The following is a 17268-nucleotide window of genomic DNA, read 5'->3' on the forward strand; positions in this document are numbered from 1 at the left end:
GTGTTTCACATATTTAAGATTTTATAAAAATTATAAAAGCGATGACTTTACATAGCAAAATATGTAATATTTTATTTTATTTAATATTATTAATATAAAATATAATTTTTTATATATTAAAAATATGTATATAATTTATAATAGTGAATATAAATTTTTAATTATGTGATATTTTATATAATGAAAATTTATTTATAATAAATGCTTATTTAATATTACATAGGATAAATATAAAATAAATTTATTTTTAATATAAAATTTAATTTAAAGGACTATATATTTATTAATATAAAATTTTAGGAATTATTTTATAAGTTAGCCATTAATTTTTTCAAATTCAATTTAATTATATGATATATAAACTATAAATTTTTTGATTAAAATTAATTATGTTAAATGGATAAAATTGAGGTGAATGTGAAAAAATTAGTTTTATTGTTTAAAATTTTAAATTAAAATATAAATATAAAAATAATAAACATTTAAATTTTCTACAGAGACTTAAAACTTAATGAATTATTTATATCAAAATTATAAATTGGCAAATATACCCTTTCTTTAATGATTTGATCCAATTTTCCATCACTAGTTATTTCAAAATCTTAAACCTGATTACAAGATCTAAACAGCTGTACAACTTTTCCTTCCCTGCAAATCTAAACATCACCAACAAGATCTCAAATTCAAATCTACGATCTCTCAATAAAAATTCCAATGCTTTAATACAGTCTTGTAGAAACTCTGTTCCTTTCATACTGATCATAGACATGCCTTGTCCTTAAGAATAACAGAAAACTAGAACCTAACCCAAAAACTGAAAGGCACCCCCACCAAACAAATGTTAAGGAATAGCACTTCCTCCCCACGCAAATCACTGAATCAGTAATGAGGTCTAGGCCTTTACCTCTTGCATTAGAATCATATACTAAAGCAGCAAGAAATCCATAGACAAGTGACCCTATTGGAATGTTGGTAATAAGAATGTTGTGGTTCACACCTACGCTGTTTGGTCCGAATAGCTCGGATGTTATCGAAACAGCTGCAGCAAATATGAACCCAGAACTCAATCCAACTAATGCAGTGCCTATCTTCAATGCCAATTCACTGCCTGATGTAGCAAGAAAGAAAAAGGCAATTGGAGTTGGGACAAGAGAAATGGTTAGCCATGCAGTTCTTGCAAAGTACATCTTCCTGCAAAATTAAGATAGAATTATTGTTTATAGTCCTTCATTCTTTATCTAAAGTTTGACTTGATTGGTTTGATTACTTACACCCTTAGGTAGTCTGGTGCAGCTGAAAGTAATCGGCCGAAGAATGAGAAGGCTGAATACATAGTGAGAAGAGTTGCAGTGTTCATCCCTTGTCCCAGAGATTGTGCTATTTGGCCTAGATTGTTGCTGTACACAAGGCCAATTGTACCTCCACAAAAATATGCAATGTAGTATAGCCAAAAATCTAATCTTCGCACGAGCAATGATGCTGGATGTTCTTCCCCAAGCATTAACAGCCTGCCCTTCCCAACTATTGTCTCACAGCATCCCTCTTTTTCGCTCAAGCTCTTCTGTCCAGTAACTTCATTGGGGATTATATCCCCATTCTCGGGATTACTCGTCTCACGAGTGAGGAGCTCCTTATGAAGCTCAAGATCATCAATATCTACAAGACTGAAGCTAGAGCCTTCAAGGCGGAAACTAGAATGAATGGTACGGCGAAACCAGCCTTTGGCATAGACAACACCAGGGATACACAATGGGAAAATTAGAAGAAAAATTGCTCCACCAAAGAGTAGAGAAGCTCTTGTTGAATTAGATGAAGCTGACTTGAAGAGAAGGAGATAGATTCCTGTGAGGATGGCTAAGAAATTCAATACAAGAAATATAAGGGAATCACGGCGAACTCCATCAGGCAAGAGGGGATCTAAAGATGGCTGGCGAAGAATTGGAAGCAATGCTACTACGGAAGTGATAAGGGGAATAAGGGCATTTAAAAGAAGATATATATCATCTGATGATGAATCAATTGCATTGGCAGCGAGAGTGTATAATGCTGCACTAACACCGTTGAAGGCTACAGTGAGGGATAAAGCTAGGGATCTGTTAGCTGGAAAATTTTGGATGCAGAGGACAAAGCACACAGTGTTGAACCAACAGATGCTACATCCAGCCAATAAACAAAGGAGAAACACCTACAACGCATATTTTTCCAAACAATATGTCTGTTATGGTCATAAAAGGCTCAAAAAGAAATTAAAATTTAGAAATGTATAAGCACTTTTGCATAAATTTATCCTATATCTATCTAGATCATTTCATTTACAGATATTGAGAGATCTCTAAAAGTATGCATCAGGTTCAGCGTTAGCAGATTTTCATAAATTCTTGTATTTAAAATTTTGGGCATGTTTTATTTAGTAGTGATGTGGCCGAAATAGAGCTGTGCTGCGATTGGTCAACCTGCAAGAAAGAGAATGTGAAGTGGTGGGCGTTTACGACAATCACTCCGACGCTCAAGTCAGAAACTCAAGAAAGGGGCAAATGTAAAAAATTATTTAGAATTCGAGAGTAGTTGTGTAAGAATTATGTACTTTTATCTCTGTGATCGTTAGTTTATACTGTAAGAAGATGAACTTAATTATAATATTTTCTAAAAATTCGGCTGGTGCCGGCTAATTGATAGGAGATCACATCGGCTAATTGATCGGGATCCCGTAATTACAGGCATAATGGGGATCTGCTGCATTGTATTTACTAACAGTAATTTCATGTGAAGACTCGACCCATCCAAAAAAGAGCGAGTCTTGATTAAGAACCGGATGCTACAATGTTCAGGTTTTTCTTTCTACGAGTGGGACCACGTATCGGCTTGTCATGTGATCCTGTCTTATGGTGACAGCTCATGGCATACTTTGGGCAATTGTTATGTTACATCAGAAATCTTTCCGCTGTTCTTTAATTTTACAGATTCAAAGGTGACAGTTGTCTTCACAAACTGGGGCACGTGGCATATTTAGTGTAATACCCGGCTAGACTCCGGTGTCGGAATTCCAACCTTCCGACTGAATCTCCGCTGGAATTCGGAATCTCAGATACCGGAACCTCCGGAAGGGTAAAATATATTTTTACAAAATGTTTTTCATGGTTTTATTGTTTAGTTTTGAATTAAAGATTTTTTTTAAAATGAAAGAAAAATGTTTTTGGAGAAAAGCGTTCGGCCGCCGAACATGGTGCTGCTGCGGGAGCTCTCCTTTCGGCCCCCGAAGGTGGTCTGGCTAGCCATCTATAAAGGGCCTTCAGCCCGAAAATGTGAGGGTTTTCCTCTCCATTTTCGTGCTAAGGTGAGTTTACGCCCTCCCTTTGTGTTTATGTTAGTCTTCCTCCAAATCTTTTACATTTTCATGAGTTTTTCTCCTATTTTGAAGCTTTTAAACTCAAATCCAAAGTTTTAGAGTTTGGAGACCGATTCTCCTCAACTCCAAGTTTGGGTCACATCTACCTTCGATCTTCAAGAGGTAAGTGTAGATCCTTGCTTTTAATTATGTTTTAAGTAAGTTTTAAGGGTTATAATGCATGTTTTGGGTAGATCTAAAGTTTTAAGGGTTTATGTTAGTTTTATGATAAATGTATGCTTATGTGATGTTTTATTGTTGTTGTTGGGGCTTAAATTAGTTTTTATGCCCCTTATGCATGTTGGAGTGAGTATGCATGTCTTAGGAAGTTAGGTGTGAGGATTTGAGAGTTTGGGATTGAAATGCATGTGGCAGAATCGGGTTCTGCCATTCTAGCGAACCCAGGTTCGGCCGCCGAACCTGCATGGGAGGCAGCCTTTTGGCTGCCTAACATGCCCCCGAAAGCATGCACTTTCGGATCTGGAAGGGAGTTTCGGCCGCCGAAGCCGCCTCCGAAAGTCCCTGACTTTCGGATCTGTGGAGGACCTTCGGCCGCCGAACCTGCCCCCGAAGGACCCCGACTTTCGGATCTGTAGAGGATCTTCGGCCGCCGAACCTACCGCTGAAAGTCCTCTATCCAGCCTTCCTTTGCTTGTTTTATATGCATGTTTTATGATGTTTTAGGGGGGTTTTTGGAGAGTTGTTTAGAGTCTTGATAGAGTTATGTTTGGTCCCTCATTTGAGTCCATCTATGTAGGATCGGACCTGGGAGACCGTAGAGGCCAGCAGTGAGGTAACTGCTCCAGTATTAGTCAAGCGTTAGCCAGTGGTGAGTAGAACTGAACCGTATTTTAAAGTAACTAAACTTTTAAGCATGTTCATGCATCACGAATATCATGTTATGTAATAGGTTGCTTGCATTAGAATTCACGAATATGATGCATTGCATAATTTATTGTTGATGTGGATGGATGTTGGATGACCCACTAGCCCTTGAGCAAGTTATGATATGATACGGATATGGAAGACCAGGGCTGCCCATTCTACGCGCCCTGACACTATGTAAGAGAAAGACCAGGCAGCCCCTGGCACAGTTGGATATGTTATGTTATGTTTAAGCGAAAGTCCTGAGGAGCTCCGTCGAGGGCCGGGCACATTGGATATGTAGAGGGTTACTGGTGACAAGTCCATCCTTGATGTGTATTGTTTGTGTTGTGATGCATTTCATGAGAGCATATGTTTATTAAACTGTTTTTACTATTCTGCTCATTAGGCTCTTGTAGCTTATCCCTTTCCCCTAACCCCAAGTTTGCAGGTTCAAGAATTGCTCGGGAGGTTGGCTAGAGGCTGGTATAAGATTAATGTAATAGATTAGTAGTGGACATGTATTATGTAATGGTTAGATTTGTGTTTTGCCCTAGTTTATGTTCTGTAAATCCCATTGAACATGTTTTTATGTAAAAGCTTTTATTATGATTTATGTTGAACCAAGTTTGAGATATGTGATGTTGACCATACTAGAGCATTTGATGAGGGTTCTAGTGTGGGTTTTATGTATACAGTTTATATTGAATGTACAGGTCGAGCTTGGTATATTAAAAGTTTAAAATTTTTATGAAAATGTATATTCATGTATGGGATTTTATCAGGTACACAGGATGCATAGTAGGCTTGCTACGGGTTCTGGCGACCTTAAGTCGACCTGAATCCTAGCGCCGGTAGCGGTCCGGTTCCTGGGTCGATACATTTGGATTAGCCTTCCATGCTCGCGTTGTTTTGCCTGCTCCTGCCCATAAAGGACGATTGCCTTATTTCTCGAGTCGCATTCAAAACTTGCCGATAAAGTCATTGTATAAAAACCCTTCTTCTCTTAACTCATATTTGCGCTTTAGAACAGACTTGACCACTCCTTTTTTCCATTCACACTCCCTTGCTTCAAGTTAATTGTTTTCCCTTTTATAGATATGAATATGAATACTTCTTCTTCTTCTTCTTCTTCTTTATCTGGTGGAACTTCTACCTCGAGCTCTTCATCTGATGACCCCATTCGTACTCCTGCTTCCATCGTTCCACTAAAGGTGATCCTTAAAAGCAAAAATATTATGGTCAACGACATCCCTTCCATACTAACTGAGAAGGATATAGAACGCCTTCATGACTAATACCATATCTCTCGAGAAATCTCCCATGTCTATGCTCCATCTCCGAGCGCTCGTATGGATGACTAGATACATGCGAAGGACACCATCATAGTCTATGAAGAGCAACTGAAGGCAGGTCTTAATGAAGATGCAAAAGTGATCGAGAAACATGTTGTCCAACTCTATGTAATGGCTGAGGACAGCAATCAGCCTGACTATATTAAGCTTATGAAAGGGCTTTGTTCTGGCCATGGTGTTGGTGTCTTTAACAGTTTTCAGTACCAAAACTCTTGGGGAATGGGTTGGATTGTGCAAGATTGATTTTGAGGGCATGGCCGAGAATATAGTTGGAGAAGCATTCCCTTCTTAAGACTTTACCTGGATAGACGATATTTTTCTTGAGGAGGAAGATGAGGACAAGCAAGAGGAGAGGTCTGAAGACATCTACCGAATCTCTGCAGAAATGTAATAGACGTAGAGAATGTAAATATAATAGAGGCTCAGGAGGAGGAAACTGAAGATGTCCCTCCTCCCATATATTTTTTTTTATAATAAAAGTATATCTTTTGCATATATTGTCATTATCTTTACTGATTCATCTAGGACTCTAGTCCAATCAATACTTAATCATTTAAAAAATTGGCCAAAGGGTTAACACCCAACCAAAGAACCTGGTAAATATTGCCTTTGCCAAAAAATTAAAATAGGCTCGCTAATCAGGATATAGCGTCTTGTTACTGGCCTAACTAGCGCCTTCTTCATGGCCATAAAATAAATAACTTGGAAAGTTTTGCAAAATGGGACCAACACCCGGACATGTGGCATGGGTGTAAAATGCCTTGAAAAATTATAAGTGGGGCAAAACACTCGTCATTGGGTTCGGCGGATACTCGCCTTGTAGTTGTGGCATAAAATACATTATTAGCAGGACTAACACTTGGAAATTGCTTAGTTAACAGGACTAACACCCGGTCATTGAGCTTGGTGGATATCCACCTTTTGGCTTGGTATAAGATGTCTTGTTTAGCGAGACTGACACCCAGATTATGGCCTGGTGGAATCTGCCTTGTGGCCTAGTATAAGATGCCTTGTTTAGCGGAACTGACATCCAGATTATAGCCTGGCAGAATCTGCCTTATGGCCTGGTATAAGATGCCTTATTTAGTAGGACTAACACCCGAATTATGGTCTGGCGGAACTGGCCTTGTGCGCGGGCATAGGATGCCTTATTTAGTGGGACTGACACCCAAATTATGACCTGACGAAATCCGCCTTGTACCATGGCCTAATATGCCTCAATTAGTGGAATTGACACTCGAATTATGACCTGGCAGAACCCGCATTGTGGCCTTTAATGAATGTTCTTTAATTTGTTTAAAGAACGTAACCCCAATGTTCTTTGTCACTGAAGAACACTGCCATAATTACGAATTTTCTTGATCCGGCTGCCTTTGAAAACGGGCCAAAGATGTCTAGCCGCTTCTGAAAGAAAGGCTAAAGGCTTCTAATTGTCGCTTGCATCTCTCTCGAAGTCCTTGGAATGCTCGCTTGTACTTGATATCTTCGACACTGATTCACATCTTGCATTATCATTGACCAGTGGTATCCTTATCTGAATAGGAATACTTTCTAGGCGATCATCTAAGCTCCTTCATGACTTCCATAATCACTTTCATGAATGTCTTTTGGGATTTCATAGCCCTCCTCTTCCGTTACACAATGCAGTCATGGTTAAGTTAAGGACCTCCTATACAACCAACCGTCAATTAGTGTATATTTAAAAGATTTTCTTATTGTCTGTTTGGTCGATAATTTATCGGCCAGTAGATCATCCTATGTCAAAAACTTATACACGCGTGTCATCCACGATTCTCCTTCCTTTATATGAAAAAACTCTTTCTCGTCAGTTGCAGGAGTGTGCAGCTCTTCAAAATAAAATAATTGAGTTAAGTGTTGTTCACCTATCGCCGACATTTTGGCTAAAAAATTGGCCTCTTCATTATCACCTCTAGCCGCCTGGTGAAATTTGTAGTTGTCCTGCCTATCTTTGATTCTTTCTATTAAGGAGTAAACCTTTTCCTCATTTTTTATGAGGTTTGGTTCTCAGATTTTAAACTATCCCTGACACTAATTAGACCGTGAGATAAAGTTGTCTTTCATATACTTACTTTCGTCATCCCTTATTCGGGATACTGGGTAACTTCTGTGATCTCCTTTGTATCCTCGGCTCTCTGACTTTTAGTTTTGCTTTTGACTCATCCTTTTATCTTCTCTCAATACTTGAACTTCGTCATCCAGCCTGATATATTTTAGGCTTTGTCTATTAGCTGTTGATACGTAGTGGCAAGGTTTTTTATTAGGGTATCCATGAACTTAACGTTGTGTGTCCCTTTTTTAATGCTTCACATGTTATCTCATTATTTAATTCTTTCACTTATATTGTTTATGCATTAAATCGTGAGATAAAACTCATTAAAGAATCGCTCTATCTTTGATGGATCTTCCGCAGGGTAAAGGAGAGCTTTTTAGAAGGTATACAAGTAATAAACCTGGATTTAAATAACACGGTGAATTGCATAAAGTTTTGAATTAAACCTGACCTCAGATGTTGGTACCATTTCTAAACCAAACCTGTGAGTGTTGACGGAAAAACTTGGTACAACACGAAGTCGCTAACATTCTGAATTGCATAAAGTTCTGAATTAAACCTGACCTCAGAAGTTGGTACCATTTCTAAGTCAAACCTGTGAGTGTTGATGGAAGCACTTGGCACACGAAGTCGCTAACATTCTGAAGCTACATGGTTGTCCTAAAGATCGCTAGGTGACTCCTAGGATCTACTGTCCCGTCATATTTTTCCAAACTTACGAGTTTGAACTTAGCGGGTAATGTCTCTGCCAAGATCTCTTCTGAAAGAGGCAAGGCATCATCCAAGCCAAAGTCCTCTTCTTGCTCCTTTTGGTACCTTTGAACAGTCCGTACTAGCTTTCAATCGACATCTTTTGGAGTCTCGTCTGATGACTCTTCTTACTCGAACTCGACCTTCCCTTTAGACCGCATCTGGATCGCCTCTGTCTGAGTTCTTGAGGTATCAACTGAGGCTTTCTCTCTTCCCCTGGGAACCACGAATGATGTCTCCCCCGAGTTTTATATTACTCGAGAGTATCCTGCAACCTTTTGATGTAGTGAACCATTTGCTCATTATTTAGATAATTAAGATATGCTTCGTTAACTATAAATAGGTGTTTTGTCCACTACCAGGAGTAAAATAAGTGATAGTGCCTTCATTGGTAGTAACTTTAGCAGCAATTCATAAATTACCGACCATTTCAAGAGAGAGAAAATGTAATACCCGGCTCGAGTCCGGCATCGAAATTCTACTTTCCGGTGGGATCTAGGATGTCGGAATTCTCTAGACGGGTAAGATTTATGTTTTTCTAAAGTATTTTCATATGTTATATCGTTTTATAGTGAAAAGGAAATGAGTTTTTGAAAGAAAAGAACCAAGGAAGAAAAGCCAGGTTCGGCCGCCGAAGGTGATGTTCGGCCGCCGAACATGCATGGCTTTTGGTTTCACGTTAGGCCGCCGAAGGTGGGCTGGCCAGCCACCTATAAAAGGCCCTCAGTCGGTTAAAGGATAAGCTTTGCTTTTCCTTTCACAAACAGAGGTGAGACCATGTCTTCCTTGGTTGTTCTTCATGTTTTCATCAAATCTTGCAAAGTTTTGATTGGTTTTCCTGTTGTTTTGAAGGTTTTGAGCTAAAAATGAAGTTTGGAGAGTTTGAGGGAGAGTTTCTCCATATCTCCACGCTAGGATCGTTCATCAAGAGGTAAGTGAAGATCCTGACCTTCTGTTTATGATTTGTGGAAGTTTTATGGAGTTTATGGGTAGAGTTGCATGGTTAGGGTAAGTAGTGTGATTTTGGTGTTTTGTTGATAAAAGCATGTTTATGTGTTATGTTATGTTGTTTGTTGGGGTTTTAAGGTAGTTTTTGACCCCTTTGTGTATATACTTGAGTATATGTATGTAGAGGAATTGTGGTATTTGAGTTTGGTTGAGATTGGAATGTTTTGGCGTGAGGCAGAGCAAGGTTCTGCCTTCTTGATGAACCCAACTTCAGCCGCCGAAGAAAGGATCGGCCGCCGAACATGCTTTTCCTTTCACAAACAGAGGTGAGACCATGTCTTCCTTGGGTGTTCTTCATATTTTCATCAAATCTTGCAACGTTTTGATTGGTTTTCCTGTTGTTTTGAAGGTTTTGAGCTAAAAATGAAGTTTGGAGAGTTTGAGGGAGAGTTTCTCCATATCTCCACGCTAGGATCATTCATCTTCTTGTTTTCAAGAGGTAAGTGAAGATCCTGACCTTCTGTTTATGATTTGTGGAAGTTTTATGGAGTTTATGGGTAGAGTGCATGGTTAGGGTAAGTAGTGTGATTTTGGTGTTTTGTTGATAAAAGCATATTTATGTGTTATGCTATGTTGTTTGTTGGGGTTTTAAGGTAGTTTTTGACCCCTTTGTGCATATACTTGAGTATATGTATGTAGAGGAATTGTGGTATTTGAATTTGGTTGAGATTGGAATGTTTTGGCGTGAGGCAGAGCAAGGTTCTGCCTTCTTGATGAACCCAGCTTCGGCCGCCGAAGAAAGGATCGGCCGCCGAACATGCTGAGGAGGTGGCTTCGGTTGCCTAAGCTTGCCCCCGAGAGTTTGGACTTTCAGCTCTGGAGGGGAGTTTCGGCCGCCGAAGGTTATGGACTTTCGTCTCTGGAGTGCCTTTCAGCCTCCGAACCTTGCCCCCGAAAGGGTTCGACTGCCGAAAGTAAAAGTTCGGCCGCCGAAGGTGCATGAGTTTCGGCTCTGGAGAGGACATTCGGCCGCCGAACCTACCGCCGAATGTGCTCTGTCCAGCCTTCCTTTGCATGATTTACATGGTTGTTTTAGGGTGTCTAAGGGGATGTTTGGGGAGTTTTATAGACTTGTTCTTGAGCTAGTTTGGTCCCTCATTTGAGTCCATCTGTGTAGGCACAGACCAGAGGAACCAGAGAGTTCAGCAGTGAGTACTGCTTCAGAGTTTGCAGAGTCTGGTCAGAGATAGCCAGAGGTGAGTGGAACTAAACTTAAATCTTTGAAGTAAGAAATGAATGTCTTTTCTCATATTTCATGCACCATGACTATGCAATAGGTTGATTGCATTAGAACTCACGAATATGTTGCATTGCATTCTATCATTGTGTTATGTGGGTGCTAGTGGATGAGCCAATAGTCTCTGAGGAAGACCAGGTGCCCATTCTACGCCCTGGCACGGTAGAAAGACCAGGTGCCCAGTCTACGCCCTGGCACGGTACATGGTAAGTATCAGATGTTGTGTACAGGAAGACCATGTACCCATTCTACGCCCTGGCATAAGGATAGGATGCTGGGACTATTTGGGGACATGACCACCCGAGTTGATGTGACTTACTTGTGTTGTGATGCATTCCATGAAAGCATGTTTAATAACTGATTTTATTGTTCTACTCACTGGGCTACAGTAGCTCATCCCACTCCCTTAACCCCAGTGTTGCAGGTTCAGTGTACAGGGACAGTTCAGAAGAGTGCATGAAGAGAAAAGAGTTTTGTAATAGTATAGTGTGGACATGTAATCGTATAATGAGATGTAATAATTGTGTCTACTGTTAGAATGGTGCTTGACTTATTTGGTTAGTAAATCCTTTTGTATATATGATCATGTATGGGATGTTACAGGTATACAGAGAGTATAGCAGGCTAGCTACGGGTTCCGGCGACCTTAAGTCGACCTGAATCCTAGCGCCGGTGACGGTCCGATTTTCGGGTCGTTACAGAAAATATTTTTTTTTTTAAGAGAAAGGGAATAAAAGATCGATTTTAATCCAAATGAATCAAAGACTTCAATGGATTTCTCAGCAATGGAACCAAATGATGTGATTGAAATAGAGCTGTGCTATGATTGGCCAACCTGCAAGAAAAAAAATATGAGGTGGTGGACACCTACGACAACCACTTCGACGCTCAAGTCGGTAAACTGAAGCAAAAGTGAATTTAAAAAATTATTTAGAACTCAAAAATAATTGTGTAATAATTGTGTACTTTTATTTATATAATCTTTAGTTTTTATACTATAAGAAAATGGAGTTAATTATAGTATTTTTTGAAAATCCGGCTAATTGATAGGAAATTTTACCGGCTAATTGATCAAGAATCTCGTGATTATAGGCTTAACAGGGATCTGTTAAATTGTACCTGTTAATGGTAATTTAATATGGAAACTCGACCCATTCAGCAGAAGACGAATTTTGATGAAAAACCAGGTACTACGGTGTCCAGATACTCCTTTCCATGGGTGGGACTATTGCCACGTGGTTCTATCTTATAATAACAGCACATAGCCTAAACATCAAGTAATTTTGGCAGTTGAATTGAGAAAATTTGATAGCTAAACAAATTCCAGCCTCAAATGTTGTAGTTGTGATTTTAAATCGTTGATCATTGAACTTTAAAACATTGCTCCAATCACCATGCTTTGCAAACAGCAAAAACAAACTATGGGTAACCGAAATGCCAAAAGCTAACTCCCAAAATCTCATCTGAACATCCACTTAATCAAGGTGGAAAGTGCATTAGCTTGCAGTTAGAGAAACCATCTGTATTTAAGATTATTAGACTACAGAATCATTTAATTTATGGTGCTGCTTTCTATAGTGTATCCACTGTGATATTGGCAATAAAGGGTTCAATTTTATCCACAAAATTCATTTAAAAATTGTATTGATAAAACAAAGTAAATTGCTGGGATGCAGACAAAATGAATGTAGATGCTCAAAGAAGAGAAGATGACTCCAGCTTAAAAAAGACGGCCAGAAAGAATCAAAAGACAAGTATCTACTCGCTCATCTCTCACATGATGCATCTAACTGTGGAGTTATTAGGCAAGCTGCAGTTAGAGAACTGTCAAAACAAAGGACGCAACAAATATAAGTCCCGCAAAATCGTTTGCATTTATTGTTATTCAATAAACATAATTTTAAAATGAATCTGGAAAAATGATCTTATTTGGTTGCTTTCAATTACCGTAAGAATCCCAACCAGCATCATGAGCTACCATAATAATAAAATTGCGTCAGCATATTGATGATTTTCTATAGATTTACCACGTTATATATGCTGAAAAATGGGTTTTGCCTCCATAAAGGCTTATTCATGTGTTAGCCTAGACAAGGATAAAAATACTTTAACCCTTAATTTCTTCCACTATAAAATATACAAACCAAATAACTACCAGCCAGATGACTATTTTATACTCTTGGAGTCACTGTTGTATCACGGAGTTAGAATGACAGAAATGACGCGATAAATTAATTGCATTGGAAACGGGAATGTGCTTGGCACATCCCACTTTTGGCAATATATGACCACCATACATGTGATGGGTTATCAGCAGTATGCATATTTGGACACCAGTGAGCTCAAGGAAGCTTCTCCTCCGAAGGTGGAAGAAACTTTATGATGATCCTAATGTTATTTTTTGTCCATTTTGGACACTTTGGAGTTCAATGACTTGTCCATTCTAAATAACAGAGTTTAACCCAGTACCAGTTCGAGATGGTGTTGGGGGAAAGAATTTAGACACTACTCAACATCATCCATGAAAAAAAAAAAGCATTAAATTTAAAAATTATGTAAAAAAATAAAATTTTTAAAATAAAGAGGAGAAGTTTGTATTTTTATTATTTTGCATGGCATTTATATCAAAGATAGCATGGTTATATCGATTCAAAAAACACTTTCATGATAATGTTTTTATCAGCACATCACAACATCAATTATATAATTTTTAATAATAGTGGTTTCTTATCAACAGGGAGATAATAATTGTTTTAATTATATATAAAATATTTATTTATATAATTATAAAAAATAATAAGAAGAAAAAAATATCAACGGTATTTTATCCATAATTTTTATTTTAAAAAATTTAAATTTAACCATTAATTTCATAACTAATGACAATTAATCTTTATATTTTAAAAATTACATTATTTAACTTTTCTATTTTTCTTTAATCATACACTTAAATCATTTTAATTATTTTGTAGCTAATATAAAATTATTATTTAATCTCTAAATATTATAATTATTTATAACTTTTATCTATTAAATTGCAATGATATATGGCCTGCACTATATTGCCTAGATGTATTTAGGATAATTAATGCTTCTAAAACAAAACTATATCTCCAATTAAAAAAAGTCCTTGCAATATTTCTAATTGAATTAATTTTAGGTAATTTATAATATAGTTCTTGATATTTAAAAAAGTCCATAATTTAGTTCAACCATTTTACTGATAAAATAATTTAATTATTAAAATTTCATTCTATTAACAAAATAATTTTTCTATTAACAAAATAATTTTTCTGTTAAAATTGATAGTTAAATTATTTAATTCTTGAAATTTTATTTTTATAACAGTTTAATTCATTTAATTTTAGTAATTATAATAATTTAATTTTTACAATTTTAATATTTATAACAATTTAGTCTCTCTAATTTAAATTAATTTTTTTAATTAAGAACTAACGAATATAAAAACTCAAGAACTATTTTTACCATTAAAAAAATTGGAGAATAAATTAAGGATTTTATTGAATTTTAGAAACTATATTGTAAATTACCCTTTACACTATTAGTTTAGATAATTATTTTTTAAATAATATAAGATAAAAATGTCCCAAAAAAATTAAATTCCTTATATAAATATATAAAATGATATCCGTTCAATTTATTTATTGATTATTAAAAATTACTGATATTAAAAATATTAAATTTTATTAAATATTAAGATATATTTTTTAAAAAATAACAATTGATATGTTTTTAAAAATAAAATAAAATATAATTGTGATAGTTAATTTATATTTACTATCTAATAAAATGTGGATAGTAACAAAATGGACAAAAATTATAGGTAAAAAATCAAACACTAAACCCCCTGCCTATCCATCAAGAAAATGCTCCCTACCCGCCAAGAAAATGTGAGAAAAATTCTCAAAAACTTTAAGACTATATATATAATCATAAATAATTCATAGTTGCAAGCAAATCCCAAAGGAAAACAGGAAATGATAAGCATTAATTGAAAACAAGTATTAAAAAGGGAAGTATACCAGGATGTAAGGCAAGGCGATGACGTTTCGAATGACAAGCCACTGAAAGCCATAACCAAAGAATCCCATAAAAGCAGCCATGAAAAGAACCATCCATAGCGGAAAATGCATCAAAGCCAATCCTGAAGACCATCCAAACACCTTCCCTAGATCAGAAGCAACCGCCAAGTAGTTTAATTGTACCTGAGAAATCCCCAGCATCGATTTCAATTCCGTCGAGTATGCCGAGAAATCGAAATTAGTCCCAGTAAATGCTTGAATCCATATCGTCGCCACTAGAATCATCCATTTCCTCGATTGCCCTGCCATTTTTACTATCAGAAAACACCAGAGGTATTGATCTTCTCCTTCTTCTACTTCTTTTTCTTCTTATTTCTGCAACCGTTGCTGCCTTCGTCTGAGTGTCTTCTGCGTTTTCAAATTTGCGTCTTTACGTCTCTCTACGTGGCTTAATTTATACTCCCAAATTTTACTTTTATTTTCATTTTTTTCCTGATATATTTCGCCGTCATGCTGAATTATATTATGTTTCAATGTTTAAACCTTTAAAGCCTTTCAATGGCTCTGCTTTTTCCATATCTTGAAAAGAAAGAAAAAAAAAAAGCTACATTTTCTTTTTCTTTTTCTTACTTTTATTTTAATAAAAATATTTTTATAAAAATAAGAAAAAAATTTAGATAATTCACAGGGACATCTTTGAAGTTTCACAAAATTCACAAAATAATTGCTCATTAAATTTTTTATAATAAATTAATCTTTAACTCTAATTTTCGTTTAATAAAATTATTAAAAAAGTACACTGCAGTTAGTTAGACCATTGACTAGACATGAAATATCTCTAAATAATTAAAATATCTCCTTATATGGTCAATAATTTTTTATAATAAAATATAATTTTTATCTATTATTTTAATAATAAAAAATTAAGAGATTGCTATTTTAATTTTAAAAATTGGTGATTTATAGATTTTATTCATTATTTTTTTTAATTTATTATCATAGTAAATAATTTTAATTTTTAAAACATAAAAATTAATATTTTGTAATATACAAATTCTTATACTTATTATACTTATAAAAATCAATTTAGATGAATCTCAACTATATATATAAATTTTTAATTTTCAATTAAGTGTAAAAATTTTTATATTTATATAAATCAATTTAGACAGATTTCCATTGTATACTTAACGAATATAAAAATTAATTTTTAAGAAAAAATAAAATAATTAATTTTAACTTTTAATTTTTATACCTACATAATATTGATTTTTGTATTTTAAAAACTAAAATTATTTAGTATGTGATGTTACACAGATCACTTAAAGAAATTCATGAGCCATCACCATAAAATAAATTCACGTGATAAAAATCTAATAAATGGGCAGTATGGTCCCATATGAAAAAAGAAAGATTCAGACACCTTAACACCCAGTTCATCATTAAGACTCACCTTCTCCTGGATAGAATGAGTCTCGACTTAAAGTTACCATTAGCAAGCACAATCTCGCAGACTCTTATTACACCTGTAATCATCGGATGACCATTCGATTAACTGGCAAGATCCCTTATCAAGTCACCAGCCACATCATCTCCGGACTATCGAGAACTGTTATATTTAATTTTGTTCTATTAGAGTATAAAAAGCCAATGATCATAGAGGCAAAAGTATACAATTCTCTTATATAATTACTCTCAAGGTCTATCTTCGCATTATTCTCCAATTTACTGACTTGAGCGTCGAAGTGACTACCGTGGGCATCCACCACCTCATGTTCTCTTACTTGCAAGTTTAGTCAATCACAGTACAACTCTACTTTCGGCTGCATCATTTGGTTCTGATGCCGAAAAACTTCATTGATTCCTTCCTGTTCATTTGAAATAAAATTGGTCTTTTATTCTTTTTCTTTTAGAAAGAAATTTCTCTCTTCTCTTTAAAAATAGCTGGTAGTTCGCAAGCTACTGCTAAGGTTGCTACCAATGAGGGCGCCATCATTTTTCCACCTTTAGTAGTGGACAAAACACACCCTCAATGGCAATGAACCAGATCTCAACAATTTAAACAACGAGCAGATACTTCAATACATCCAAAGATTGCAAGTTACCCTCAAGCAGTATAAGGCTCGGGGGGAGGCATAAAATATGGCTCACAGGGGAAGGGAGGAAGGTTCCATAGACAACCTAAGGACTCGAATAGAGGCGGTCAAAATGCGGTCTAAAGGAAAGGCCGAGTTCGAAGATGAATCAAATGAAGCTCTGAAAGGCATGGATTGAAAGTTGGTACGGCCCGTGCAAAGGTACTAGAAGGAGCAAGAGGAGGACTTCGGCCTGGATGGTACATCACCTCTTTCGAAAAAAATCTTAGCAGAAACATTCATGCCCATGTTCAAGCTGCCTAACTTAGACAAATACGATGGAACAATAGATCCCAGGAGTCACTTGATGATCTTTAGGATGACCATATAGCTTTAGAATGTCAACGACTTTGTGTTGTGCCGAGTGTTTCCATCAACACTCATAGGTTTGGCTTAGAAATTGTACCAACATCTGAGTCT

The 17268-nt window shown here is 36.2% G+C and overlaps 1 protein-coding gene across 1 annotated transcript; it reads right to left on the reverse strand.

The window, feature by feature from the left end:
* Window positions 1-677: 677 nt before the first annotated feature.
* On the reverse strand, window positions 678-15223 carry LOC110601390 (protein NUCLEAR FUSION DEFECTIVE 4). Its single transcript, XM_021738503.2, has 3 exons — window positions 14714-15223; window positions 1272-2185; window positions 678-1191 (listed from the first exon to the last, which is right to left on the reverse strand). The coding sequence occupies exons 1-3, from the start codon at window positions 15020-15022 to the stop codon at window positions 720-722; spliced, it is 1695 nt and encodes a 564-aa protein (XP_021594195.1). The 5' UTR covers window positions 15023-15223; the 3' UTR covers window positions 678-719.
* Window positions 15224-17268: the final 2045 nt, after the last annotated feature.

Source organism: Manihot esculenta, chromosome 15, assembly GCF_001659605.2.
Source record: "Manihot esculenta cultivar AM560-2 chromosome 15, M.esculenta_v8, whole genome shotgun sequence".
In the NCBI taxonomy this organism is placed as follows: Eukaryota; Viridiplantae; Streptophyta; class Magnoliopsida; order Malpighiales; family Euphorbiaceae; genus Manihot; species Manihot esculenta.

Bases quoted from the DNA above. Each gene is read 5' to 3' on its own strand.
- LOC110601390 (XM_021738503.2), bottom strand. From the start codon at position 15,022: ATGGCAGGGCAATCGAGGAAATGGATGATTCTAGTGGCGACGATATGG. The intron at 2,186-14,713 runs GTATACTTCCCT...TATGCGTTGTAG, and splicing joins TCGCCTTGCCTTACATCCTG to GTGTTTCTCCTTTGTTTATT. The intron at 1,192-1,271 runs GTAAGTAATCAA...TTAATTTTGCAG, and splicing joins GCACCAGACTACCTAAGGGT to GAAGATGTACTTTGCAAGAA.